At 45.6% G+C, this 27,437-nt stretch overlaps 1 protein-coding gene across 1 annotated transcript in view; it reads right to left on the bottom strand.

Moving 5' to 3' along the window:
- Positions 1–24,153, bottom strand: part of LOC137544047 (piggyBac transposable element-derived protein 4-like) — a 31,604-nt gene extending 7,451 nt beyond the window's left edge. Inside the window, exon 1 of the mRNA XM_068265120.1 lies at positions 22,584–24,153. Coding sequence (XP_068121221.1) covers positions 22,584–24,153 — 1,570 coding nt within the window. The remainder of the gene's footprint in view (positions 1–22,583) is intronic.
- Positions 24,154–27,437: the final 3,284 nt, after the last annotated feature.

Consider the following 27,437-nt stretch of genomic DNA (forward strand, 5'->3'; position numbering starts at 1 on the left):
ATATCCAGAGTTGTGTCCACCCCAGTATAGGTAGCAACAGGTGCCCCCCTCCCGGCATAGATATTTAGACGAGTCTCCCCCCCATGTAAGTAGCTTCCGGAGTAAAGGTTGCTAGAGTTAGCCCCCCAACTATAAGTAACAAGCGGCATCCCTCAGTATGGTAGTGGAGCACGAGAGAGGAGGGGGCAGAGGGAGGAAGGGACAGCCATGGCGCCCATGGTGCTGTGGCGCCCATGGCATGAGCCATGCCTGCACCCCTCTAGATACGCCTCTGGCTAGCTAGTAATAGTTGGCTTAGTCTAAAAGATGCCCAGAATTCTCTTCTTTCTGTTTGTCTTATGGGGTTGAATCACAAAACTATGTGAAAATTGGTGGGCAGAAGCAGCGCGCAGAAATTTTATCATTACTTATGCCAGTTACAATAGTGCAAATAAAGCAAATTGCAGAAGGAAGCTGTTATGGGGTAATGGCCATTTTCAAAATGGAGGACAGAGAATTCCATTGATCACAGTGGACAAACGGGATGCAGGAGAGCAGAAAGAGATTGAGGAGCAGATTGATTATCTACACAGGAGGTGAGTATGACCCGTGTATGTTCATTTTGACTTTTTATTTTCAGTTCAGGTTCTCTTTAAATGATCCAAAAATATATATATAAAAAAATTCTTGCATGCAGATGTGTGACCAAAGGCATATTCAAGTAAAACTGCTACAAACTGTTGCGTATGTAAGAGTTGCGGTGTCAGCAGCGCACTTTGCCCCTCGCTGGGCACCGTCGCAGTGACGTGATTGTGACCCCACAGAACCTCTTCAGTCCAGGAATCTCCAGAGAACAGTGAGTCATGGAGCTGTCCAGCTAACGGCGGACAACTATGGCCAGCATCCGTGTCTAACACAGCAAGCCATAATACACAGTGACATGGGATGACGGCTGCATCGAGGGCAATGGTGATTTACAGACTGGAAGATTTTGTGATGTCTGCACTCTACACACAGGGTGCACATTTTTATCTTTGAAGGGTATTGATGCAGGTAAAGCGTCCAATTGTTGTATCGTGCCTTCACTTGTAGTGTACACAGACCAGCTGCCCACAGGAAAACTCTGTCCTGAACACAGTCACAGCAATGGTGAATAAGCCCTGTAGCGATGTGTCTTTGTAAACAGCACATACAGTGAAATGACACTTCATACTTCTCTGCTGCTTGCTGCCAGGTATCTTCCTCTCTCTTGCCTCTACCTCCAGCCTCACAGGTTCTCAGGGCTCAAACCCTCTAGCAGCCTTTTCCAAGCGTTAGTGATGTGAAAAAGCTCTAATGCAATGCTATGGGGGATTATTATAAAATCATATCCCTCTAGTGGGATCACACCCATAGCATTACATTAGCAAGAGCTTTTCAAATCACAAGCAGGGATGGTCGTAGTCAGCCAACTTCGCTACGCTGGAACTACGCATATTTTTACGCAAATACGCTTCGCAATCTACGGCTCCGAAATCAGCCACTTCGCTACGTTAGCATACCGTAGACTAGTGTTGGGCGAACAGTGTTCGCCACTGTTCGGGTTCTGCAGAACATCACCCTGTTCGGGTGATGTTCGAGTTCGGCCGAACACCTGACGGTGCTCGGCCAAACCGTTCGGCCATATGGCCGAACTAAGAGCGCATGGCCGAACGTTCCCCGAACGTTCGGCTAGCGCTGTGATTGGCCGAACGGGTCACGTGGTTCGGACCCGAACGCGCTCTGATTGGCCGAACGGTCACGTGGTTCGGGTAAATAAATACCCGAACCACGTCATATCTCCGCCATTTGTCTGTGGGTTTAGCTTTGGGTAGGCAGGCAGGGTAGTTCGCGCTCCAGCCACGCTAGCCAGGGTCCCCCCTGTCATTGTGTCACTGCTGGGAACAGTAGTACACCGCTTGCTCAGCCACACTATATAGCATTCTGTTTACTGCCACTCTGTGTACCTCGCTCAGCCACACTATATAGCATTCTGTTTACTGCCACTCTGTGTCTGCTGGGAATAGTAGTACACCGCTTGCTCAGCCACACTATATAGCATTCTGTTTACTGCCACTCTGTGTACCTCGCTCAGCCACACTATATAGCATTCTGTTTACTGCCACTCTGTGTCTGCTGGGAATAGTGGTACACCGCTCGCTCAGCCACACTATATAGCATTCTGTTCACTGTTCTGTGTCTGCTTGGAATAGTGGTACACCGCTCGCTCAGCCACACTATATAGCATTCTGTTTACTGTTCTGTGTCTGCTGGGAATAGTGGTACACCGCTCGCTCAGCCACACTATATAGCATTCTGTTTACTGTTCTGTGTCTGCTGGGAATAGTGGTACACCGCTCGCTCAGCCACACTATATAGCATTCTGTGCACTGTTCTGTGTCTGCTGGGAATAGTGGTACACCGCTCGCTCAGCCACACTATATAGCATTCTGTTCACTGTTCTGTGTCTGCTGGGAATAGTGGTACACCGCTCGCTCAGCCACACTATATAGCATTCTGTTTACTGTTCTGTGTCTGCTGGGAATAGTGGTACACCGCTCGCTCATCCACACTATATAGCATTCTGTTCACTGTTCTGTGTCTGCTGGGAATAGTGGTACACCGCCCGCTCAGCCACACTATATAGCATTCTGTTCACTGTTCTGTGTCTGCTGGGAATAGTGGTACACCGCTCGCTCAGCCACACTATATAGCATTCTGTTCACTGTTCTGTGTCTGCTGGGAACAGTAGTACACCGCTCGCTCAGCCAGAGTATATAGCATTGTGTTTACTGCCACTCTGTGTACACCGCTCAGCCAGACTATATACCATTGTTTACTGACACTCTGTGTACACCGCTCAGCCAGACTATATACCATTGTTTACTGACACTCTGTGTACACCGCTCAGCCAGACTATATACCATTGTTTACTGCCACTCTGATTCTGCTGGGAACAGTAGTACACCGCTCGCTCAGCCAGACTATATAGCATTGTGTTTACTGCCACTCTGTGTACACCGCTCAGCCAGACTATATACCATTGTTTACTGACACTCTGTGTACACCGCTCAGCCAGACTATATACCATTGTTTACTGAAACTCTGTGTACACCGCTCAGCCAGACTATATACCATTGTTTACTGCCACTCTGATTCTGCTGGGAACAGTAGTACACCGCTCGCTCAGCCAGACTATATACCATTGTTTACTGACACTATATAGCAGACTATATAGCATTGTGTGTACACCGCTCAGCCAGACTATATACCATTGTTTACTGACACTCTGTGTACACCGCTCAGCCAGACTATATACCATTGTTTACTGCCACTCTGATTCTGCTGGGAACAGTAGTACACCGCTCGCTCAGCCAGACTATATACCATTGTTTACTGACACTCTGTGTACACCGCTCAGCCAGACTATATACCATTGTTTACTGCCACTCTGATTCTGCTGGGAACAGTAGTACACCGCTCGCTCAGCCAGACTATATACCATTGTTTACTGACACTATATAGCAGACTATATAGCATTGTGTGTACACCGCTCAGCCAGACTATATACCATTGTTTACTGACACTCTGTGTACACCGCTCAGCCAGACTATATACCATTGTTTACTGCCACTCTGATTCTGCTGGGAACAGTAGTACACCGCTCGCTCAGCCAGACTATATACCATTGTTTACTGACACTCTGTGTACACCGCTCAGCCAGACTATATACCATTGTTTACTGCCACTCTGATTCTGCTGGGAACAGTAGTACACCGCTCGCTCAGCCAGACTATATACCATTGTTTACTGACACTCTGTGTACACCGCTCAGCCAGACTATATACCATTGTTTACTGCCACTCTGATTCTGCTGGGAACAGTAGTACACCGCTCGCTCAGCCAGACTATATAGCATTGTGTTTACTGCCACTCTGTGTACACCGCTCAGCCACACTATATAGCATTGCGTACTCTGCCAGTCAGTGTGTATATTGCTGGGATCAGTAATACTCCACTCACCGTCAACCACTATATGAGCTCAACATGAGTTCCCCAGAGACCTCCGCTGTGAGCAGCACTCCCAACAACAGCAACAGCCAACGCCCCACGCAAGCTATAACATCCACCCCAGCAGCCAGTGGTCAGCAGCAGCCCTCCCCGGAGGAGAACGTTGTGTCCATCAGTCCGTCGCCAGAGCGATTAATGAGGGCTGCCATTGAGGAGATGATGGGGCCTGATGTGGAGGAGGAGGTCTGGCTCAGGCCAGCATCCCAAGTTAATGTTGAGGACGATGAGGGGTCTGTGTCTGGGGATGTTGGGGTGGCAGAGGTGGTGGGTGGGTCAGACTCAGGAGAAGAGTTGTATGATGAGGATGATGATCGGGACCATCTGTATGTGCCTCAGAGTCCGACCCCGGAAAACATGTTGTATCGTGTGTTTAGGTACTAAAATCTGCGTTCCCTCCCAGTAGTGTTGGGCGAACAGTGTTTGCCACTGTTCGGGTTCTGCAGAACATCACCCTGTTCGGGGTGACTATATAGCAGACTATATAGCATTGTGTTTAATGCCACTCTGTGTACACGGCTCAGCCACACTATATAGCATTGTGTTTACTTCCACTCTGTGTCTGCTGGGAACAGTAGTACACCGCTCACCCGCCACTGTATAGCATTGTGCTCTGTGTCACTGCTGACAATAGTGGTACACCGCTCACCCACCACTGTATAGCATTTCTGTACTGCCACTGTACTGCTGCCAGTCAGCGTGTACTTTAAGGATAAGTGAAATGAGGAAGAAATCCGGTGAAAGAGGGAGGGGCAAGGGAAGAGGTGTTTCCCCTGACGGTTCACGTACAGGCCACAGGGGAGCACCCAAGAAAACCCACTCAATACTGCCCATGTTGTCCAGGACAACAACCCTCACAGATCCAAAAGAACAGGACCAGATAATTACTTGGATGACCTCTCAAGCGTCCAGCAGTGGGTTAAGCAGCACCAGCACATCACGCACGAGGTCCGAGTCCTCAGCCAGTTAAAGTCTGGGCTTTCTTTGAAGACTGCACTGAGGATGTTACCATGGCGATTTGCAAGGTGTGCAAGACCCGCCTGAGCAGGGGGAAAAGTATTAACAACCTCTCCACCACCAGCATGAGCCGCCACATTCTATCCAAACATCCCACTCTGTGGGCAAACGCGGCAGGACAGGGTACCACCAGCAACACTGCCTCCCTTGGGTTCACCAGACTCACCACCAGACCCGCCTCAGCAGCAGCAGTAGCCCAGCCATTGCGTGGTTCACAACATTCACAAACATCAGACGATGCTGACACTGTCACTTTCCGGACTAGTGCTCTTGAGGTCTCCCAGTGTTCATCAAACACAACAACCAACAGCCCTTCGGTGTGCAGCGCTACGGTTGAGTTGTCTGTCTCTGAGATGTTTGAGCACAAGAGGAAATTGCCAGCAAATGACCCCCGGGCCGTGGCAGTAACAGCCAGCCAGCATAGCCAAGCTTCTGGCCTGCGAAATGCTGCCATATCGAGTGGTGGAGACAAACAGCTTCAAGGGCATGATGTCAGTGGCCATCCCACGTTACGTTGTTCCCAGCCGCTACCACTTTGCGCGCTCTGCAGTGCCTGAGTTGCATGAGCACGTGGTCAGCTAAATAACCCGAAGCTTGAAGAATGCCGTTGCCTGCAAGGTTCACCTCACCACTGACACCTGGACGAGTGCGTTCGGCCAGGGTCGATACATCTCCCTTACCGCGCACTGGGTGAACCTTGTGGAGCCTGGCAGCGATTCCTCACCTGCTACGGCGCGGGTGTTGCCCACGCCGCAAACAGCTGGATAACAACAGCAGCACCTACCTCTCTGACTCCTTCTCCTCCAACGCATCTCAAAGCTGTACCTCATCCGGAAATGCTAACCCAGCACCAGCAGCAGTAGGATCGTGGAAGCAGTGCAGCACAGCTGTTGGCATGCGTCAGCAAGCGTTGCTGAAGCTGATCTGCCTTGGGGATAAGCAGCACACAGGGGAGGAAATTTGGAGGGGAATAAAGGAACAGACGGATTTGTGGCTGGCACCGCTGGACCTGAAACCGGGCATGAAGCTAGACACCTGGCACGAACTGGCAATGTACGCAATAGAGGTGCTGGCTTGCCCGGCAGCCAGCGTTATGTCGGAACGCTGTTTCAGTGCTGCCGGAGGCATCATCACAGATCGGCGTATCCGCCTCTCCACAGAAAATGCAGACCGTCTGACTCAAATTAAAATGAATCAATCCTGGATTGGAAACGACTACGCAACACTCCTGGACCCCAACCAAGTAACATGACCGATGAACATCTGGGATGGTTTAGCGTTTCCGGTCCCTGTTTATTGAACCTCTCATCTGTATTACATTTATGACTGCATGGCGGCAAAAAGCATTGCTGCTATATCCGCACGCTTTTTGTCCTCATGCAAGGCCTGGGTTGTTGTGTCTCACAAAGCGTGGCCTTCTCCTCCTGCGCCTCCTCCTGTTCCATCACGTGTGCTGCTGCTGCTGCTGCTGCTGGGTTAGCGTTGCCGGTCCCTGTTTATGGAACCTCTTATCTTTATTACATTTATGACTACATGGCGGTACAAAGCATGCTATCCGCACGCTTTTTGTCCTCATGCAAGGCCTGGGTTGTTGTGTCTCACAAAGCGTGGCCTTCTCCTCCTGCGCCTCCTCCTGTTCCATCACGTGTGCTGCTGCTGCTGCTGCTGCTGGGTTAGCGTTGCCGCGTGGTCCCTGTTTATTGAACCTCTTATCTTTATTACATTTATGACTACATGGCGGTACAAAGCATGCTCTCCGCACGCTTTTTGTCCTCATGCAAGGCCTGGGTTGTTGTGTCTCACAAAGCGTGGCCTTCTCCTCCTGCGCCTCCTCCTGTTCCATCACGTGTGCTGCTGCTGGGTTAGCGTTGCCGCGTGGTCCCTGTTTATTGAACCACTTATCTTTATTACATTTATGACTGCATGGTGGTACAAAGCATGCTATCCGCACGCTTCTTGTCCTCATGCAAGGCCTGGGTTGTTGTGTCTCAAAGCGTGGCCTTCTCCTCCTGCGCCACCCTCCTCCTGTTCCATCACGTGTGCTGCTGCTGGGTTAGCATTACCGGTCCCTTTTCCTGGAACCTCTTATATGTATTACATTTATGACTGCATGCCGACAAAAAGCATGTTACCTGTGCAAAGAAAACAGACATTTCCCGCATTTAAAAGACAGTTTTCCCTTTGAAACTTTAAAATCGATTTTCTCAAAAACTATAAGCTCTTTTTGCTAAATTTTTTTTCCTCTTGTACCCACTCCCAAGGTGCACATACCCTGTAAATTTGGGGTATGTAGCATGTAAGGAGGCTTTACAAAGCACAAAAGTTCGGGTCCCCATTGACTTCCATTATGTTCGGAGTTCGGGTCGAACACCCGAACATCGCGGACATGTTCGGCCTGTTCGGCCCGAACCCGAACATCTAGATGTTCGCCCAACACTACCGTAGACTACACGTTAAAATACGCAAGCTTCACGTAGTGCGTAGTGTAGTTGATGCGACCGCTTATGCCCTTATGCGGAAAAATTTCCGCAATAATCTGCTAACTATGCGCATATATAAACTAATGTAAGCATACATTCCACCATCAAATGCGGACTTGTATGCGTATAAAGGGCAATAAAATGTCTGCGCATGCGCAATGATCCATATAGATGCAGTTACCGCACGCGTAGTTGACTTCGCAATACATACCTCAACTACGCGTAGCAGGCGAAGCTTCGCATAGCGGGACTACGACTACGCGGAAATGCGTACATGTAGTTCTTAAACTTCGCCTACGAACTACGATGCGTAGTTGCGTACTATGATGCGTAGATTCGCGCTGGCGTAGTTTACGAGCAACCCTGACCACAAGTGCTTACATAGAGCTTAGAAAAGCGCTGCTAGTGGGCTCCAGGCCTCACACATACATGAAATAAAGGCACCTGGAAAAAAAGGGTGCAGGGGATTGCCGCTAGTAGAATATTGCCACAATTACCGATATTCTACTGCTGGATTCCGATATATCGGTAATTTTTACAGATTATTTACTAAGTCTAGACCTAGACTTACATCTGCAGGTCCTCCCAATTAGGCAGTATTTGCTTCCCATTTCCGTGCTATGAGCGAGCGGGCATAACCTCTATATACAGTATACACTACAGTATAGCTCTCATCCCAGATGACGGCAAGAACCGAAACCGGGCGGACTGAGAGCGTTCACCATTGTATTGTGAAAGTATACAAGTACCACAGAGGTGGGAAGCAAGCATATACTTGCATTATCCTGCATAGGGATACTCATTCTGAATTTCCACATTTCCGACTGGAAACCGGAATTCCACAGAAATCAGACCTACCACAATTTGGTAAATTTAGCCCAATCACAGAACTCAGAAGCATTGGACCAATCAGAGAATGCAGAATTTTTCTGCAATTTTTTTCTTTCAGACCAATCACAAGATGTTTTCCGATTTTCGTTTTTCCTAATTTTTTTTTTTTCATTTTTTGCATTCTCTGATGCAAAAAATGACTAATAAAATACTTCTCGAAAATCTGAAAAATGGACAATCAGAAATCGGAATTTCTGCAGAATCGGGACTAAGCATTTTGACAATCCCTAATCCTGCAACTACTTGGAATTGGGCTAGGTCCACACTTGTCCGTTCAGGATCAGATCCGTTTCAAATGCTACATGCATATGCCCAGCCATGGGGGGAGAGGCAGCCGCCATGCTGGAGGGGTATAGCAGGCAGGATGGGGGTGGCAGCGGTCAGCGAGGAGGGGGGACGCCCCCCTCACCTGGGTCCCCCACTCCCGCAACCCCTCAGGCGGGGAGATTACCTTCTCTCCTCTTCCTCCGCTTGCCACGTCACTGCCTGCAATGCCGCCCTCTATATTTAGGAGGGCAGCATTGCAGGCAGTGACGCGGCAAGCAGAGGAAGTAGGAGGAGAAGGTAAGCTCCCCGCTCGCTGCTGCTGTACATATTAACAAGTATTGCGGCGAGCATGTAGCTGGAGGGGGTAGTGGGGACGGGGGGCCCAGGTGAGGGGGGAACTCCCCCCTTCCCGCTGACCGCTGCCACCTCTGTTCTGCCTGCTATACCCCTCCAGCATGGTGGCTCCGTCTCCCCCCACAGGCTGTGACACAGAAACGGATCCGTTTCTGTGTCCAAATCTGCCTGTGTAGAGGGGGATCCATTTTTCTATTGCCTACCACTACCCCTGCGTGTATCAGGATCCAAATCCGTTGCGTGAAAATGCAGAAGATCCGGACCTTCAGGTTTTGAAATCGGGTCCCCACAAATGCAGACGGATCCTTTTTTTTGTTATGGGTGAAGACAGCTGCTATCTAAAACACTGGTTTCCATGGCTCTGGTTTTGATCCGGCCTGAAAAACGGAGCCACGGCTATGTTTCCGGACCTAGTGTGAACATCTTACTGACCATCTTTACTGCTAAGTAGAGTCAGTCAATAAACTGCCCTCTAGTGGTGTGTATCCATGTAATGTCAGTAAAATTGCTGTTCCGGTCGTTCATGTCAAGCTCTGGCCCTCTCGCTATGGAAAAATAAACAGTCCAATCCTTAGTTATCACACTAAACCTATCAGCTATAAACCATCCTTTCTATTGGCATAGAGGTTGATTGATTGTGGATGAGTGGGGGTGTGGCTAACATGGGTTTGCTGCATATGCCGTGGGCAGCACGGTGGCGTAGTGGTTAGCTCTCTCGCCTTGCAGCGCTGGGTCTCTGGTTCGAATCCCAGCCAGGGCACTATCTGCAAAGAGTTTGTATGTTCTCTCCGTGTCTGCGTGGGTTTCCTCCGGGCACTCCGGTTTCCTCCCACATTCCAAAAACATACGGATAAGTTAATTGGCTCCCCTAAAAAAATTAGCCCTAGACTACAGTACTTACACTTCATAAGATAGACATATGGCAATGGTAGGGATTAGATTGTGAGCTCCTTTGAGGGACAGTTAGTGACAAGATATATATATACACTGTACAGCGCTGCGTAATATGTCGGCGCTATATAAATACTAAATAATAATAATAATAATATGACTCAATGTGGAGAAAAGGAGAATTTGATTTAAATGGAGGGATTGAGATCTGTAAGTGTTGGTTTACACTATGAGCGTTTTGAGCTTTTTAAAAATCGTTAGTGTTTTGAAAAGCTCTGTAATTGCGCTTGTGTAATGAAGTCCTACATGAGTCTTCTCACATGAGCCATGAGCTTTCTTTCTAATCACAAACACGGGTCCTGCACCAGCTTATGAGGGTTTGTGCTTCATTGCAAGGTATAGGGAAATTGCAAATCGCTTATAAAAGCATTTAGAATATCGATTTTGGGTGCGTTTTTCAAAAAAAGTAGCAGTATAATCACAGTCTTGGAAAACTTCATTTGAAGTCCCAGGGCCGTGACTACACGTCCTCAGTAGCGGGCGACCGCCGCACGCTCCCGTCGCTCCCGTTAGCGGGGAGATGAATGAATGGAAACGTGGATCCCATTCATTAATCTAAGTCCCCAAGTCAATGTACATCGGGCATCTATTAGATGCCTACTTCATTGTATCTTCCTGGAGTTACACTGCCACATATTACTTCCAATTCACGTACTCACGTACGCGAATCGGAATCAGAAATAATACACGAAATAGTAAAACTACATGTAAATACATTTTATTTAATAAAAATATCAACACATGCTTCTAAAATTAACTATTTCCCTCCCACACTCCACCATAGTACCTAAACATATTTTCTGTATAGAAAAAAAATAAAAATATGTACATAAAAAAATACATAAATAGTTACCTTAGGGACTGAACTTTGTTAATAGTTATGTCAAGAGGGTATATGACTGTTATTTTTTAATTTGCGGGCTTGTAAGTAATGATGGACGCAAAACTGAAAAAACGCATCTTTATTTCCAAATAAAATATTGGAGCCATACATTGTACTAAAGAAATATTTTAAACATTGCAAATGGGCAAATAAAATGTGTGGGTTTTATCCACAGTAAAACGTTTTATTTTAACACTGTAATGGGCGAAAATTTAGAAATAATAATTTTTTTTTCCATTTTTTTCTTATTATTCCAATTAAAATGCACTTAGAATAAAATAATTCTTAGCATAATGTACCTCCCAAAGAAAGCGTAATTGGCGGTGAAAAAAAACAAGATGTAGATCATTTTGTTGTGATTAGTTGTGATTAAGTTATTGGCAAAAGAATGGGAGGAGCGCTGACAGGTGAAAATTGCTCTGGTCCTAAAGGGGTAAAAAACCCTCAGTGGTCAAGAGGTTAAAATACATTCAGTGCCAGGTCAAATATTGCACTTCCAGTTTGTCTGCACACAGAAAATAGCTTACAAAATCACTTGCAACAAACCACAAATCGCACAAAAAACGCAGATAATAAATTCAAAAAATCGTTCACCAAAACACTTAGGGCCCGTTCAGATCACAAATGCGGATGGCCATGCGTGCGGAACGCATGCAGAAACGCAACGCGTACGAACGCACGCCATCCGCGTTTGTGTGCGTTGCGTGGCTGATCCCATCACTGAAAAGTGAATGGGACAGCCACGCGTTTTAGCAAAATCTGCGTGCAGCATGCGTTCCCGGACCGCACAGGTCCGGAACGCATGCAGTGTGAACATCAGACATTGCACTCTATGCAATGTCTGATGTCGTGCGTGTCGGCCACCTGCACGCGTTTCCAAAACGCGGCTGGAAACGCGTGCAGTGTGAACGGGGCCTTAGTGCTTTCTATTTGTAGAGTGAACTAGGCCTTACACTGTGGACAGGTAGCTTCTTCTCTAATGACAATCAGCTGAAACTCCACTCAGAGGCTGGAGGAGAATCTTAAAGAGAAACCATAACCAAGGATTGAACCTTATCCCAATCAGTAGCTGATACCCCCTTTCCCATGAGAAATCTATTTCTTTTCTCAAACGGTTCATCAGGGGGGTCTGTATGGCTGATATTGTGGTGAAACTCCTCCTACAGTGTGATGTCAGGGCCATGGTGCTGACATCACACTGTGGGAGCCTTGTTGCATTGTGGAAAATAACAGCTGTTTCCAACTGCCAAAAAAGCAGCATGTCCCTCCACAGACATCACCTGCCAGCAGTAAAAATGTCGCCATGTGATAAATGTCAGAATGTATATCAGGAAGAGGAAAGATTTTACAATGAGCAAACACTGACTAAATCATTTATACATTATTATTGTAAAAATTAAGCACTTTTGGTCACTACATTATTTTCACTGGAGTTCCTCTTTAACCTCTTGAGCACCAAAGTGCTAAACCCCCCTAAAGACCAGTCTGTTTTTTTTGTTTAATTGGCCACTGCAGCTTTAAGGCCAAGCTGCAGGGCCGCACAACACAGCAAACTAGTTATCCCCCCTTTTCTCCCCACCAACAGAGCTCTCTGTTGGTGGGATCTAATCGCCCGCTAGTTGTTTATTATTATTTTTTTATAAATATGTATTTATTTCTTTTGTATTATTTTTTAACATTTACGTATTTTTTTTTTTTTTTGACAAACCCTCCCTCCCCCCCCAGCCGGCCAATTCTGGCGATCGGCTGTCATAGGCTTCTGCCTATGTAAGCCGATCTCTCTCTAGTGCCCCAGGGGGTGTGACACGGCTGTCCCCAGTACAGCGCTGCCGTGGATCGCACCGCTGTACTTGGTTAAAAGACGGCGATCACCGCTCAGAGTCTGAAGGCGGGCCGGAGCTCCGCCCCCCAAGCAGCCTGTGCACCATGCTACTGCAGTAGCCGACCCCAGGACCTGACGCCAATTGGCGTTAGGTAGTTAAAGGATGCCCGAGGTGACATGTGACATGATGAGATAGACATGTGTATGTACAGTGCCTAGCACACAAATAACTAGGCTGTGTTCCTTTTTTTTCTTTCTCTGCCTTAAAGAGTTAAATATCAGGTATGTAAGTGGCTGACTTAGTCCTGACTCAGACAGGAAGTGACTACAGTGTGACCCTCACTGATAAGAAATTCCAACTATAAAACACTTTCCTAGCAGAAAATGGCTTCTGAGAGCAGGAAAGAGATAAAAAGGGTCATTAGTTCATAGATTTTAGCTCTGGCATGCTTCAATAAATGTGTCATTGAGAAAAAACAATAAAACAGTTAAAACTTAAAAAGTAGATTTAAACATAAAATCAAACTGTGGAATATCTTAAAAAGTCATTTTTAGGAGAAGGAAGATAGATACAATTGTTTATTTAATTAGTTTCTTTCCGCCTCGTGTGTCCTTTAAAGGGAATAGGCCTAATCCATTATGAAAGTTTACCTGAGAATGCTGGATCTGTGTGACTCTAGAAGCGATTAGAGGCAGGGGGGATTATGGGAGCAGGTCAATTGGTTTAGCTGGGTAAGCACAGCAGAAATGATTACTCTTTGCCTAGCTAGACCTCACATGGTCCTCCATTCCACAGACTGCTAATGATAATGATAATGTGCTCAGGGTTAAACTGCTCCTTCTATAGGGGAGCATGCTGCTTTCCATGCTGACCTGCATTGGCAAGCTCAGGTTCAAGGTTTAATCTGATGGCTGAGAAAGCACTGCTGATTGGAGATGAAGACTACAGAGGGGGGCTCAGTGCGGAAAAGATGCCGTCACAAGCACTTTTATTGGAGTCTTCTAAAATGATGCTGTTGTGAAAATGAACAAATCCTTTTTGCAGTATAACTTTAAAACAAACCTGTGAGGTTTGTTAGATACTTACCTTCCCGTCTACCTCAACCTCACCGCTCCACATGTCTAGATTCTGCTGAAATTCCGATTTCCGACAATGCCAATTACCGATTCTGCAGATTTCCAAGGAGTCTTTTTTTGGGGGGTCATTTTTTGCATTCTCTGATTGGCCAAATACTTCCGAGTTGACTCTGCATTTTCTTATTGGTCCAATGCTTCCGAGTTCTGTGAAAATTACCAAGTTGCGGTAATGCAGTATTTCTGCAAAATTCCGATTTCTGTGTTCCGATCTCCATGGAGTCTTTATTTTATCATTTTTTGCATCCTCTGAAATCTATCACAGATAGTGACAATCTTAGTCCCAGGGCTGGGCCGAGGCAGAGGCGAGAGAGGCTCCAGCCTCAGGGCGCAGTAGGAGGGGGCACACAACTTACTCAGCTATCATTCCCCTATTGTGTTTGAAGCAGAGAGAAATAAGAAAAGTAGATACATGGCAGTGACTGCAAGACAGATAACTAGAGATTAGGGTGTTGGGGGCCCTGGGGTGCCTCTTAGTCTAATAGTAATCAGTGTGTGGCGGCTGGGGGGGAGGGATGGAGGGGCGCAATTTGGGGTCTCAGCCTTGGGTGCTGGAAAACTTTGTCCCAACTATGCTTAGTCCTGTCAGGTGCAGCTCTGTGGAATGTTTGTTTCTGAGAATACCAAAGGTCAGGTCTCCCAGAATGCTCTGGTAAAAGAATTTTGCATAGCTAAACAGCCTAGGCTGTGACATCACTGGGTGGGCAGGGCTACATAGTAATATACAGCAATATATAGTTATAGGAAGTGTCTCTGATGCTGAAACCAGGAACATTACCATAAAGGTGGGGATCCTGAATAATTTACTGCATTCTACTATATGTCACTACAGGGCCTCTTTACTGCATTCCGCTATATGTCACTACAGGGCCTCTTTACTGCATTCTACTATTTGTCACTACAGAGCCTCTTTTTTGCATTCTGCTATATGTCACTACAGGGCCTCTTTACTGCATTCTGCTATATGTCACTACAGGGCCTCTTTACTGCATTCTGCTATATGTCACTACAGGGCCTCTTTACTGCATTTTGCTATATGTCACTACAGGGCCTCTTTACTGCATTCTGCTATATGTCACTACAGGGCCTCTTTACTGCATTCTGCTATATGTCACTACAGGGCCTCTTTACTGCATTCTGCTATATGTCACTACAGGGGCTCTTTACTGCATTCTGCTATATGTCACTACAGGGGCTCTTTACTGCATTCTGCTATATGTCACTACAGGGCCTCTTTACTGCATTCTGCTATATGTCACTACAGGGCCTCTTTACTGCATTCTGCTATGTGTCACTACAGGGGCTCTTTACTGCATTCTGCTATATGTCACTACAGGGCCTCTTTACTGCATTCTGCTATAAGTCACTACAGGGGCTCTTTACTGCATTCTACTATATGTCACTACAGGGCCTCTTTACTGCACTCTGCTATATGTCACTACATGGCCTCTTTCCTTCATTCTCCTATATGTCAGTACAGGGCCTCTTTACTGCATTCTACTATATGTCACTGCAGGGCCTCTTGTCTTTACTGCATTCTACTATATGTCACTACAGGGCCCCTTGTCTTTACTACATTCTACTATTTGTCACTACAGGGCCCCTTTACTGCATTCTCCTATATGTCATTACAGGGCGGTTTTACTGCATTCTACTATATGTCACTACAGGGACTCTTTACTGCATTCTGCTATATGTCACTACAGGGCCTCTTTACTGCATTCTGCTATATTTCACTACATGGCCTCTTTACTGCATTCTCCTATTTGTCAGTGCAGGGCCTCTTTACTGCATTCTACTATATGTCACTACAGGGCCTCTTTACTGCATTCTACTATATGTCACTACAGGGCCTCTTTACTGCATTCTACTATATGTCACTACAGGGCCTCTTTACTAGAGTTGGGCCGAACGGTTCGCCGGCGAACCTGGTTCGCGCGAACCTAGGTGGTTCGCGTGCGGGTACCGCACGCGAACTTTATTGCGGAAAAGTTCGCCCCATTGCGGTTCGCCCCATAATGCACTGAGGGTCAACTTTGACCCTCTACATCACAGTCAGCAGGCCCAGTGTAGCCAATTAGGCTACACTAGCCCCTGGAGCCCCACCCCCCCTTATATAGGCAGGCAGCGGCGGCCGTGGCCACTCGTGTGCCTGCATTAGTTAGAGTAGGGCGAGCTACTGCAGTCTCTCATAGGGAAAGATTAGTTAGCCTTAGCTTGTCCCTGGCTGCATACCTGTTCATTGATCCTGCCACTGCATACCTGTTCATTGATCCTGCCACTGCATACCTGTTCATTGATCCTGCCACTGCATACCTGTTCATTGATCCTGCCACTGCATACCTGTTCAGTGATCCTGCCACTGCATACCTGTTCATTGATCCTGCCACTGCATACCTGTTCATTGATCCTGCCACTGCATACCTGTTCATTGATCCTGCCACTGCATACCTGTTCATTGATCCTGCCACTGCATACCTGTTCATTGATCCTGCCACTGCATACCTGTTCATTGATCCTGCCACTGCATACCTGTTCAGTGATCCTGCCACTGCATACCTGTTCATTGATCCTGCCACTGCATACCTGTTCTGTGAACCCACCACTGCATACCTGTTCTGTTCAGTGGACCCGCCACTGTATACCTGTTTAGTGAACCCGCCACTGCATACCTGTTCTGTTCAGTGGACCCGCCACTGTATACCTGTTCAGTGGACCCGCCACTGCATACCTGTTCTGTTCAGTGAACCCGCCACTGCATACCTGTTCTGTTCAGTGGAGTTTGGTGTGTCAGTGTGAAGCAGTACCTTAATTACACTCCCTGATTGATGTATACACATGCAAGATGTTTTAAAGCACTTTAGGCCTGTCATTTAGCATTCAATGTGATTTCTGCCCTTAAAACGCTGCTTTGCGTCAAATCCAGATTTTTCCCGGTGACTTTTGGCGTGTATCCCACTCCGCCATGCCCCCCTCCAGGTGTTAGACCCCTTGAAACATCTTTTCCATCACTTTTGTGGCCAGCATAATTTTTTTTTTCTTTCAAAGTTCGCATCCCCATTGAAGTCTATTGCGGTTCGCGAACTTTAACGCGAACCGAACCTTCCGCGAAAGTTCGCGAACCCGGTTCGCGAACCTAAAATCGGAGGTTCGGCCCAACTCTACTCTTTACTGCATTCTACTATATGTCACTACAGGGCCTTGTTTAATATTAGTCTAGTCCTGTGGTGCATTCAGTGTCAGAGTTCTGTTTTTATCTGTGTCCAAGCTCCTTTATTAGCTCCCTTGAAATAAGTCATTTAGATCGACAGGTCAGGAGGGAGCCCCTGTACCAGTCACATTTTCCAGTGCTGACTTCCAGTGCAGCAGGCTGTCATCTTTATTATTATAACTAGCTGATTGCCAGGAGTAGCCCAGGTATGTATTTGGCTGGTGTTGGCTTCACCCAGTTTTTCTAACTCTAACACACAATTACTCAATTACTCAATTACCTAGTTTGTAAGCTTTGCGGTCTTTGGCATCAATGATTTGCATTGAAATGAAACAAATATGATTGGCTGTGGCTCCACCCCCTTTTCTGAATTTGAACCCCAGTCACGCAATGACCAACTGTACCAGGTTTGAGGCTTGTGCCATTAACACAGTGCAAGAATGGCAGCAATTATATATTTAATATATAATATTTTGTCAGAACTGAAATATACCAGTTGCTGTCAGTTATATATCAGCAGCTGTCAGTTACAACTGAATGTGCAGGGTAATGTCCATGTTTCCCTATGGCTCAAGTGGATGATGATATTACAGTTTAACAGTGTGCTGACCAGGAAGCTGTTATGGGGTAATGGCCATTTTTAAAATGGAGGACGGAGAATTCCATTGATCACAGTGGACAAACGGGATGCAGGAGAGGAGAAAGAGATTGATGAGCAGACTACATGGGAGGTAAGTATGACCTGTGTATGCTTATTTTGACTTTTTATTTTCAGTTCAGGTTTTCTTTAAATTAGATCAGTTAGAGGTGATAAAAATAAAGTCCTCTCGCTTGCACTCTACGTCAGTTACTCCAGCCAACTAACAGTCACCAGATCGGCTTCATTAACTGCTTGCTGTGACTTTCCAACAAACATCTGTCCCGTGTTTGGGAAATGAGTTTACATGAGGCATCTTTGATTGGAGATCTTAACCACTTTACCCCCGCGCGTACGGATTTCTACGCCCCTTTTTCCATCCTTTCACCCCCAGGGACGGAGAAATCTGTACTTTGCGCACTCCCGCCGCTGTCCGCGCTCCCGTTCGTAAACACAACGCCCGCCGCTAGTAAACACGCCGCCGCCCGCTCGCCCAGAGATCAACAAACGGGAAAATCCATTCCCGTTCATTGATCTAAGCCCCGCAATGATCTGCTGCCGCTCGGCTGAGCAGCGCGATCATTGTGAAAAAATAACAAAGTCCCAGCCTCTTTCTACTTCCTGCAAGCGTCCGGAAGGACGCTTGCAGGTCGCATGAAACAAATTGGTAATGTTGCCATCTTGTGGTCAAATAGTAAAACTACACCCTAACCATTTTTTACACACAAATAAACTTGTTTTATACAAAAAATTAACTCCTTACCTCCCACACTCCCCAATTTTTTTTTTTGTAATTAAAAAAAAAATAAAAAATTTACAATTTAAAAAAAATACATAAATAGTTACCTTAGGGACTGAACTTTTTAAATATTTATGTCAAGAGGGTATAACACTGTTACTTTATAAACTATGGGCTTGTAATTAGGGATGGACGCAAAACTGAAAAAAATGCACCTTTATTTCCAACTAAAATATTGGCGGCAAACATTGTGATAGGGACATAATTTAAACGGTTTTATAACCGGGATAAATAGGCATATACATTTAATGGGTTTTAATTACAGTAGCATGCATTATTTAAAAACTATAAAGGCCGAAAACTGAAAAATAAATTTTTTCCCACATTTTTTCCTATTTTCCCATTAAAACACATTTAGAATAAAATAATTCTTGGCATAATGTCCCACCTAAAGAAAGCCTAATTGGTGGCGAAAAAAACAAGATATAGTTCATTTCATTGCGATAAGTAATGATAAAATTATAGACGAATGAATGGAAGGAGCGCTGAAAGGTGAAAGGAAATTGCTCTGGTGGTCAGGGGGTAAAACCCCTCAGTTGGGAAGTGGTTAAAGGATACAAGAGTCAAATGGTATATTAAAAACGGGGGAGCAGGCATGTGTTAGGTGTCCACCGCTCCTCCCCCGTTCTCCTCCGCCGCCCCAGTCCAGGCGTCTGCGGTCAGGAGCACCCTGAGCGTGCACATGACAGTGCAATGACGTCATTGTGCTGTTCTGCGCATGAGGAGAGTGCTCCTGGCCATGCGTGCCTGTACACTACTGGCCAATTCCAGCAAACTGGACTCAACAGTGGATGGTCTACAGTATAGAGGAGGGGGATGATGGATGTCATTTTTAAAGGGAACCTGAACTGAGTAAAATTATTTAAAATAAACACATGACGTAGCTGCAAATGACTTTTACAAACTTACCTCACCGTCAGTTTCGCTCAGAAGCTCACCATTTTCTTCTAACAGCGATCCCTTTCAATTCTGACAAGATTTTGTCAGAACTGAAATGTATCAGCTACTGTCAGTTATAACTGAAAGGACAACTGATGTACAAGCTAATGTCCACGTTTCCCTATAGCTCAAGTGGGCGATATTACAGTTAACCAGCCGGACGGTATGGACGAGCTCAGCTCGTCCATCACCGCCGGAGGCTGCCGCTCAGGCCCTGCTGGGCCGATTTTCATCAAATAAAGAGCAGCACACGCAGCCGGCACTTTGCCAGCCGCGTGTGCTGCCCGATCGCCGCCGCTCTGGGCTGGGGCGATCCGCCGCGAGCAGCGGCGAAAGAGGGTCCCCCCAGCCGCCTGAGCCCAGCGTAGCCAGAACAAAAAGTTCCGGCCAGCGCTAAGGGCTGGATCGGAGGCGGCTGACGTCAGGACGTCGGCTGACGTCCATGACAGCACTCCGCTCGTCGCTATGGCGACGATGTAAGCAAAACAAGGAAGGCCGCTCATTGCGGCCTTCCTTGTTTATTCTGGGCGCCGGAGGCGATCGGAAGAACGCCTCCGGAGCGCCCTTTAGTGGGCTTTCATGCAGCCAACTTTCAGTTGGCTGCATGAAATAGTTTTTTTTTTATTTAAAAAAAACCCTCCCGCAGCCACCCTGGCGATCTTAACCACTTCAGGATCACAGGTTTTCTTCCCTTAAAACCAAAACAACTTTTACATTTCAGCGCTCCTCCCATTCATTCACTGATAACTTTATTGCTACTCATCACATGTGAATGATCTATAGCTTGTTTTTTTCGCCACAAATTAGGCTTTTCAAGGGTGATATTTTATTTTAGTAATAATGTTATTCTCTATGCATTTTAAAGAGAAAAAAGAGAAAAAAATGAAAAGATACACTATTTCTATATTTCCAACCACTGTAGTTTTAAAATAGACAAAGATACCATAGATAAAACCAACACATTTTATCCGCCCACTTGTCCCGGTTATCACAACATTTAAATAATGTTCCTAGTACAATGTATGGCGACAATATATTATTTGGAAATAAAGGCACATTTTTTCAGTTTTCTGTTTTCTGTTTTTTCATTGTCATCTATCAGTAATTAAAAGCCCTTATCTGTAAAAGTAACAGTAATATACCATCATGGCATACATATTTAAAAAGCTGAGTGACTAAGGTAGCTATTTATGTATTGTATTTTCAATTATGTCACTTGTGGGTTTTTTTACAAGCGTTTTATTTTGGTGCCGAGTATATGAAAATAACAATTTTATTGCTTTTCATTCAGTTTCTTGCTAAAGAAAATTCACATGACATAGGTTTCAGTTGTCAAATATCCCAAATTATATTCTCTCGCTTGTCACGGTTAAAATGATACCCTATATACATCATCAGATAGCTTCTTGGGCACACCACACACTGATAACCACAAGTAGCACCATTGGATTTTTCAAGGCCATTTTTTGCAACAAAAGTAATACAGTAATTCTTTCTTGGCAAAGCCCCTGGTGTCTCAGAACATTCAGTACAGGTCATAAACCAAACCATTCTGAAAACTAGATACCTAGGCCTACTCAGATAAACATATTTTGTAACATTTGGATTCATGCCTTTTTGCTGAAATTGTACCAGAAGTTTGAAAATAGCATTTTTTTACAGTTTTCTTCAGTTTGGCGAGAAAAAAAAAAATCACATGACATAGACTTCAACAATACTACATCCCAAATTATATTCTCTCGCTTGTCACGGTTAAAATGATACCCTATATACATCATCAGATAGCTTCTTGGGCACACCGCACACTGATAACCACAAGTAGCACCATTGGATTTTTCAAGGCCATTTTTTGCAACAAAAGTAATACAGTCATTCTTTCTTGGCAAAGCCCCTGGTGTCTCAGAACATTCAGTACAGGTCATAAACCAAACCATTCTGAAAGCTAGAGACCTAGGCCTACTCAGATAAACATATTTTGTAACATTTGGATTCATGCCCTTTTGCTGAAATTGTACCAGAAGTTTGAAAATAGCATTTTTTTACAGTTTTCTTCAGTTTGGCGAGAAAAAAAAATCACATGACATAGACTTCAACAATACTACATCCCAAATTATATTCTCTCGCTTGTCACGGTTAAAATGATACCCTATATACATCATCAGATAGCTTCTTGGGCACACCGCACACTGATAACCACAAGTAGCACCAACAGCTTTTTCAAGGCCAATTTTCTCCCCAAAGTGTCATTCTTTTTTTAAGTCCAGTACACACTTTCAATTAAGATTGGCCAATCACTGACCAATTGTACCACCTTACCATGTAGTATGAGAGTCAACAAATATTGAATAGTATGAGCAGATTGTGCAGGTAAACGCTCATACTGTAGTATGAGGGTTTACCTACACAATCTGCTCATATTATTCAAGATTCAATAGTAAAATTGATCAGTGATTGGCCAATCATACTTGAAAGTGTGTACAAGGCTTTAGCAAAGTATACTGAGGGCTTCACAATGTCTTTAAACATACACAAATTGGTACTCACCATTGTAGAAGCTGTAGAAAGGTGGAAGTCAGGAGGTCCGAAGGTGTCCGGCAGCCATGCCAAGGGTCAGAGTTTGGTAGATCAGCCATGCCAGAGGTCAGAGGGTAATTCGGCAGCCATGCCAGAGTTCAGAGGGTGGTCGTTAGTTATGCCAGGGGTCGAATTCCATAGAGTGGTTGTCAGCCATGCCAGAGGTCAGATCCGGAGAGTCAAATACAGTTCAATTATACCATAAAAAAAAAGGGCAGTGAAAGGGTAAAAAAAAAAAAAAAAAAAAAAAAAAAATAATAATGAAGGACTGTATGATAGGTCTCAAAGCAGGGATTAAGGCATAGTGCTGCTTTGGACGGACATTTCGGACAATGATATCGTGTGTCCCTTCGAACGTGATTTTTCCTGCAAACTCTGCACCTTTTTTGGGGGTATGGTTTTGATGCAGTTGGGGGGAGTGGGGCAGGAAAATGATTTCCCTCAAATCTGGCAACATTTTCTGCACGAAGTTGGTCTGGGTTTGGGGCAGGTTGTCCAGATTCAAAAAGGAGACATGTAATTATTGCCAGCTGGAACTTTAAAAAAGAGTCCCTGTTACCTGATTTTTTGTACAGGACAAAGGCGTTTTGGAGGCACATCTGGAAAAAATATAGAGCCACTTTTTTGTACCAGATCTTCCTCTTCCTGTTGAGCCTGTATGGTGCCAAAACCTGGTCGGACAAGTCCACTGCCCCCATGAACTTGGTGTACTCAGCGATGGCCAGTGGTTTTACTACTTCCCGACTACGAGTCCTCACAGTTGTTGTTGCCTCGGTGTGGATGGTGGTGAGGGCTAAGACATCGCGCTTATCTCTAAATTTTAAAGCGAGCGGCTCGTTGCTCCGTTGGCTGCAGGTCTCCCCCCTCTTCAGTTTTTTATGAACGACCTCTGATGGCAGGCCTTTGCGATTTGCCCTGACAGTTCCGCAGGCTGGAGTCTGGACTGAAAATAAATGTTTGAACAGTGGAACACTCGTGTAAAAATTGTCCACGTAAAGGTGGTAACCCTGGTGGAGTAGAGGGTTGAGGAGGTCCAGTACTATCCTCTCTGTTGTACCCATGTAGGGAGGGCATCCAGGAGGCTGTATTAAGCTGTCCTTCCCTTCATAAACTTTTAGTGAATAGATATAGCCACTCCCACTTTCGCACAACTTGTACAGTTTTATCCCATACCGTGACCTTTTGTTGGGTATATATTGTTTGATTGCCAGCCTCCCGTGGAAAGGGATTAAGGACTCATCGATGGCTATTCTTTGCTCTGGCATGTATTTTTCTGCAAAAGTTCTATTTAAATGGTCGATCAAGGGCCTCAATTTAAATAGTCGGTCATGGGCTGGGTCGTCAGGTGGGAGGTGGTCTGCATTATTGCTAAAATGCAAGCAGGTTAGCAGCATTTGGTAGCGGCGTCTGGACATTCTGGACGAATAAATTGGGATGCAGAGGATTGGATTTTTTGTCCAGTACAGTTGCTGTTCAGGTAATGGAGAAAGGGCCATATCGAAAGTCAATCCCAAAAAAACTTTCAAATCACGGGTAGTTGCAGGGGTCCAGTGGGAAGCTAACACACAGGTGGGATGGTCTGCTATGCGTTGCTGGGCATAGATATTGCTCTGATCGCAGACATACTGCAGAGAGCTCTCTGGCAAAAAAAGTTCAAAAAAGTCAATGGGCTGCATGTTGCTGGTGTCCACTAATAGGCCACTCCTGGCTGTGAAGGGAGGGAGGTTAGGGGTCTCCATATTAGATGCTGACCATTGTGGGTGGCTTAGATCATAGGGTAGCGGTTCCCTCTGTGGTACCCTTGCTGGCATGCTCTGCCTTGGCCTGGCAGCCCTCTGACCTCTTGGGATGGCATTGCTGGAGGTAGCTATAGGTGACCCTCTTTCAAAAGCAGTGTCAGTGTCACTAATGCCCCTTGCCTGCTCCGCGCTCCTAGATGGCTGAGCTGTGGATGGCCCAGCAGACTCAGAATCGCTGTCCGTTGAGTCGCTTTCTGACTCGGACGGCAGCCAATCAATATCTGTGGACTCCAAATCATCCTCAAATTCGCTGCTGCTGTGACTGTCACTGTCACTGTCACGCTCCAGAATGGCGAACGCCTCTTGCAAAGAATACATTCTCTTTGCCATCTTTATAGAAAATGTATATAGGATATACACTATAATTGTATAGAGGCAAATTGTAAAAAAAAAAAAAAGAGAGAAAAAAAAGAGTCCACAAAAATACAGCAGAAATAATATTCTATAAAAAAAAAAGCAAGGGAGGCTAGGATTAGATCAGGGTTGATCAGGGTTGATCAGGGTTGATCAGGGTTGATCAGGGTTGATCAGGGTTGATCAGGGGTATATAGTCCTGGTATATTTATTTATCAGTCCTGGTATATTTATAAAATCCTCTAGGTGGCAGTCAGAATACAAGAAAAGAAGATCCAGTTACCTTGTAATCCTCTCAGGAGTGATTACAAGGTAACTGTATCTTCTCAAGTGCTGGCAACATTGTTTGTAAACCTCACAAATGAATGAGCACTGCTATTGGCTTATAGCAGTGCTCATTCATGGTTACAGGCATCTGATTGGTGATGGGAGTAATTACTCCCATTCATCAATCCCACCCAGAAATAAATGAAGCTGGTGCACGTGCACGTGCACGCACGGGGGCGCGCACCCGCGGGCGGGAGCGCGCGGGAGCGGGGGCGCGCGGGAGCGCGCGCGTGCACGCGCGCGATCGTGCCCGCACAGCACAATAGCGGCAGGGGCGTTTATAAACGCCCCTGATCCGCTAATTAAGTCAATAGGGGCGTAGTTATGCGTCTGGGAAATCCGAAAGTGGTTAATAGAACGCCAGGGTGGTTAAACAGTGTGCTGACCAGGAAGCTGTTATGGGGTAATGGCCATTTTCAAAGTGGAGGACAGAGAATTCCGTTGATCACAGATGACAAAAAGGAGAAGGAGAAAGAAATTGATGAGTAGACTACACAAGAGGTAAGTATGAAGTATGTATGTTTATTCTGACTTTTAATTTTCAGTTCAGGTTTTCTTTAACCACTTGCCGACCGCGCACTCATAACACGCGTCGGCAAAGTGGCAGCTGCAGGACGTCGCCGGCTGCAGGCTAATTAATCAGGAAACAGCCTCTCGCGCGAGCAGCTGCTTCCTGTCAATTCACGGCGGGGGGCTCCGTGAATAGCCTGCGGGCCTCCGATCGCGGCTAGCAGGCTAAATGTAAACACAAGCGGAAATAATCCGCTTTGTTTACATTTGTACAATGTGCTAACAGTAGCAGCGTTGTACCAGATCAGCGATCCCCGGCCAATCAGCAGCCGGGGATCGCTATCACATGACAGGCAGGAGCCTGTTAGAGGCTGCACAGGACAGATCCGTTCCTGTGCAGCCTCCGATCTCCGGGGCAGGGAGGGAGGAGAGGGAGAGGGGGAATCCTGCGGTGGAGGGGGGCTTTGAGGTGCCCCCCCCCCCTGCCAGCCACACGCATGCAGGAGCGATCAGACCCCCCCCAGCACATCATCCCCCTAGTGGGGAAAAAAGGGGGGCGATCTGGTCGCTCTGCCTGGTGTTTGATCTGTGCTGGGGGCTGTAGAGCCCACCCAGCACAGATCAGCAAAATCAGCGCTGGTCCTTAAGGGGGGGTAAAGGCTGGGTCATCAAGTGGTTAATATATCGTTTGGCTCTGGTATCCTTTAAAACTGATCTCCAGCTAAAAAAGAAAAAAATATATATCCCAAATGATTCGAGTTATGAGTTCAGTAAGGGATATTTAGAGGTGCCATACAGCTCACATAAATATCTGATGCCGTCTTGATATAGACTTCATCCCAGAGTCTAGTGATAAGCAGAAATTACGCAGAAATTACGCCCATGCGTAATTACGCATCGTAATACGCAATTACGCATCATAATCGTAATGTGTCATTTCAGGAGTGTACAGTGTAAGCAATTTCGTAGTTAATTGTTGCCATTCGTAATTACGCATGAATTTACGCGTAATTTACGTGTCATTTCGTGCCGACTTTGGGGGTGAATAGCAAGGCTCCCACACAGGCTATTGCTGCCAAAATTGCTACATATATTAAGAAGAATAGTGGGTACAAGTTACAACAATAATTGTTCAAAGACTTTGTCGTTTTTGAGAAAATCGATTTTAAAAATACAAAACAAATGGTTTTGAAACTGTAATTTTTCTAGGTTTAAAAACCATTTTTCTTTGCATTTTTAAAATCCATTTTTTTTTAAAAACTACAAGGTCTTTTTGAAAAAAAAAATTTGGACTTGTGCCCAATATACTCTGTAACATATGTAGCAATTTTGGTAGCAATAGCTATTCACCACCAAAGTCAGCACAAAATTACGCGTAATTACGAATTATTACACAAAGTCTATTGAATTACGAATACGTGTAATTGCGAAAATGTCCGCATAATTTTGCGTAATCGTAGTTAGCAGATTACGACCATCACTATCCTAGACCCCCACATAGCAGCAGTCTCACTGGATCGCAAGGAATCAGCATTGGGAGCTGGCCAAGCCCCTTCTGCATGCACAGTGCTGTACTTCTCTCAGTAGAAACTCTGTAACAACAACCACAAAACATTTGTAAAGCTCTTTTCTCCCGTAGGACCCAAATCGCATAGGCTTGTCTCAGATCAGATACATAGAGATGTGTACAGGGGGAAATGTTATGTGGTCATAAACGCCAGACTAAACAGGTAGCTTTTCTGTTTTTATTTAAACATGTCCAGGGTTGGAGCTGTCTTGAATAAGTTTGGCAAGGCATTCCAAAGGGTAGGGGCAGCATGGCAGAAAGCTGTGGCTCTAAAGGTTTTTAGTTGCACTCTGGGGATGGTCAAGTTATTGGATCCTTTTGATCTGAGGTTGGGGAGGTGTGATGTGGTTGCAATAAATCCTTCAGGTATCCGGGGCCTAGGTTATGTAGGGATTTGAATATTACCATGCCAATTGTGAAACAGAATTTTCATTTTATAAGTAGCCAGTGTAGTGAGCAAAGGATTGCTGCTATGTGCCAATGGCGGGGTTGGCTTGTTAGCAGTCTTGCGGCAGCATTCTCTACTAGCTTGCTGCTAGCAATATAGGTCTTTATTTCAGTGCTGGGCCGAAATTACGCATGAGCGTAATTACGCATCGTAATTCAATGTAAATTTACGCGTAAGCGTTACGCGTAACTTACAGTCTTACGCGTAATTATTTACGCGTAAGACCGTAAGTGGTATTGTAATTACACTGTTTACCGTAATTGCTAGGCATGCGTAATTTTACGAACACTTACGCGTAATTTTACGCGTAATTACTAACGTAAAATCTCCCATTTTCTAAGAGTAGCCAATCAGTCAACATCCTAAGCAACCAATAGTATCTTCTCCCGCCCTTCAGTATAAGCGTAC

This window comes from Hyperolius riggenbachi, chromosome 1 (assembly GCF_040937935.1).
Source record: "Hyperolius riggenbachi isolate aHypRig1 chromosome 1, aHypRig1.pri, whole genome shotgun sequence".
Classification (NCBI taxonomy): Eukaryota; Metazoa; Chordata; class Amphibia; order Anura; family Hyperoliidae; genus Hyperolius; species Hyperolius riggenbachi.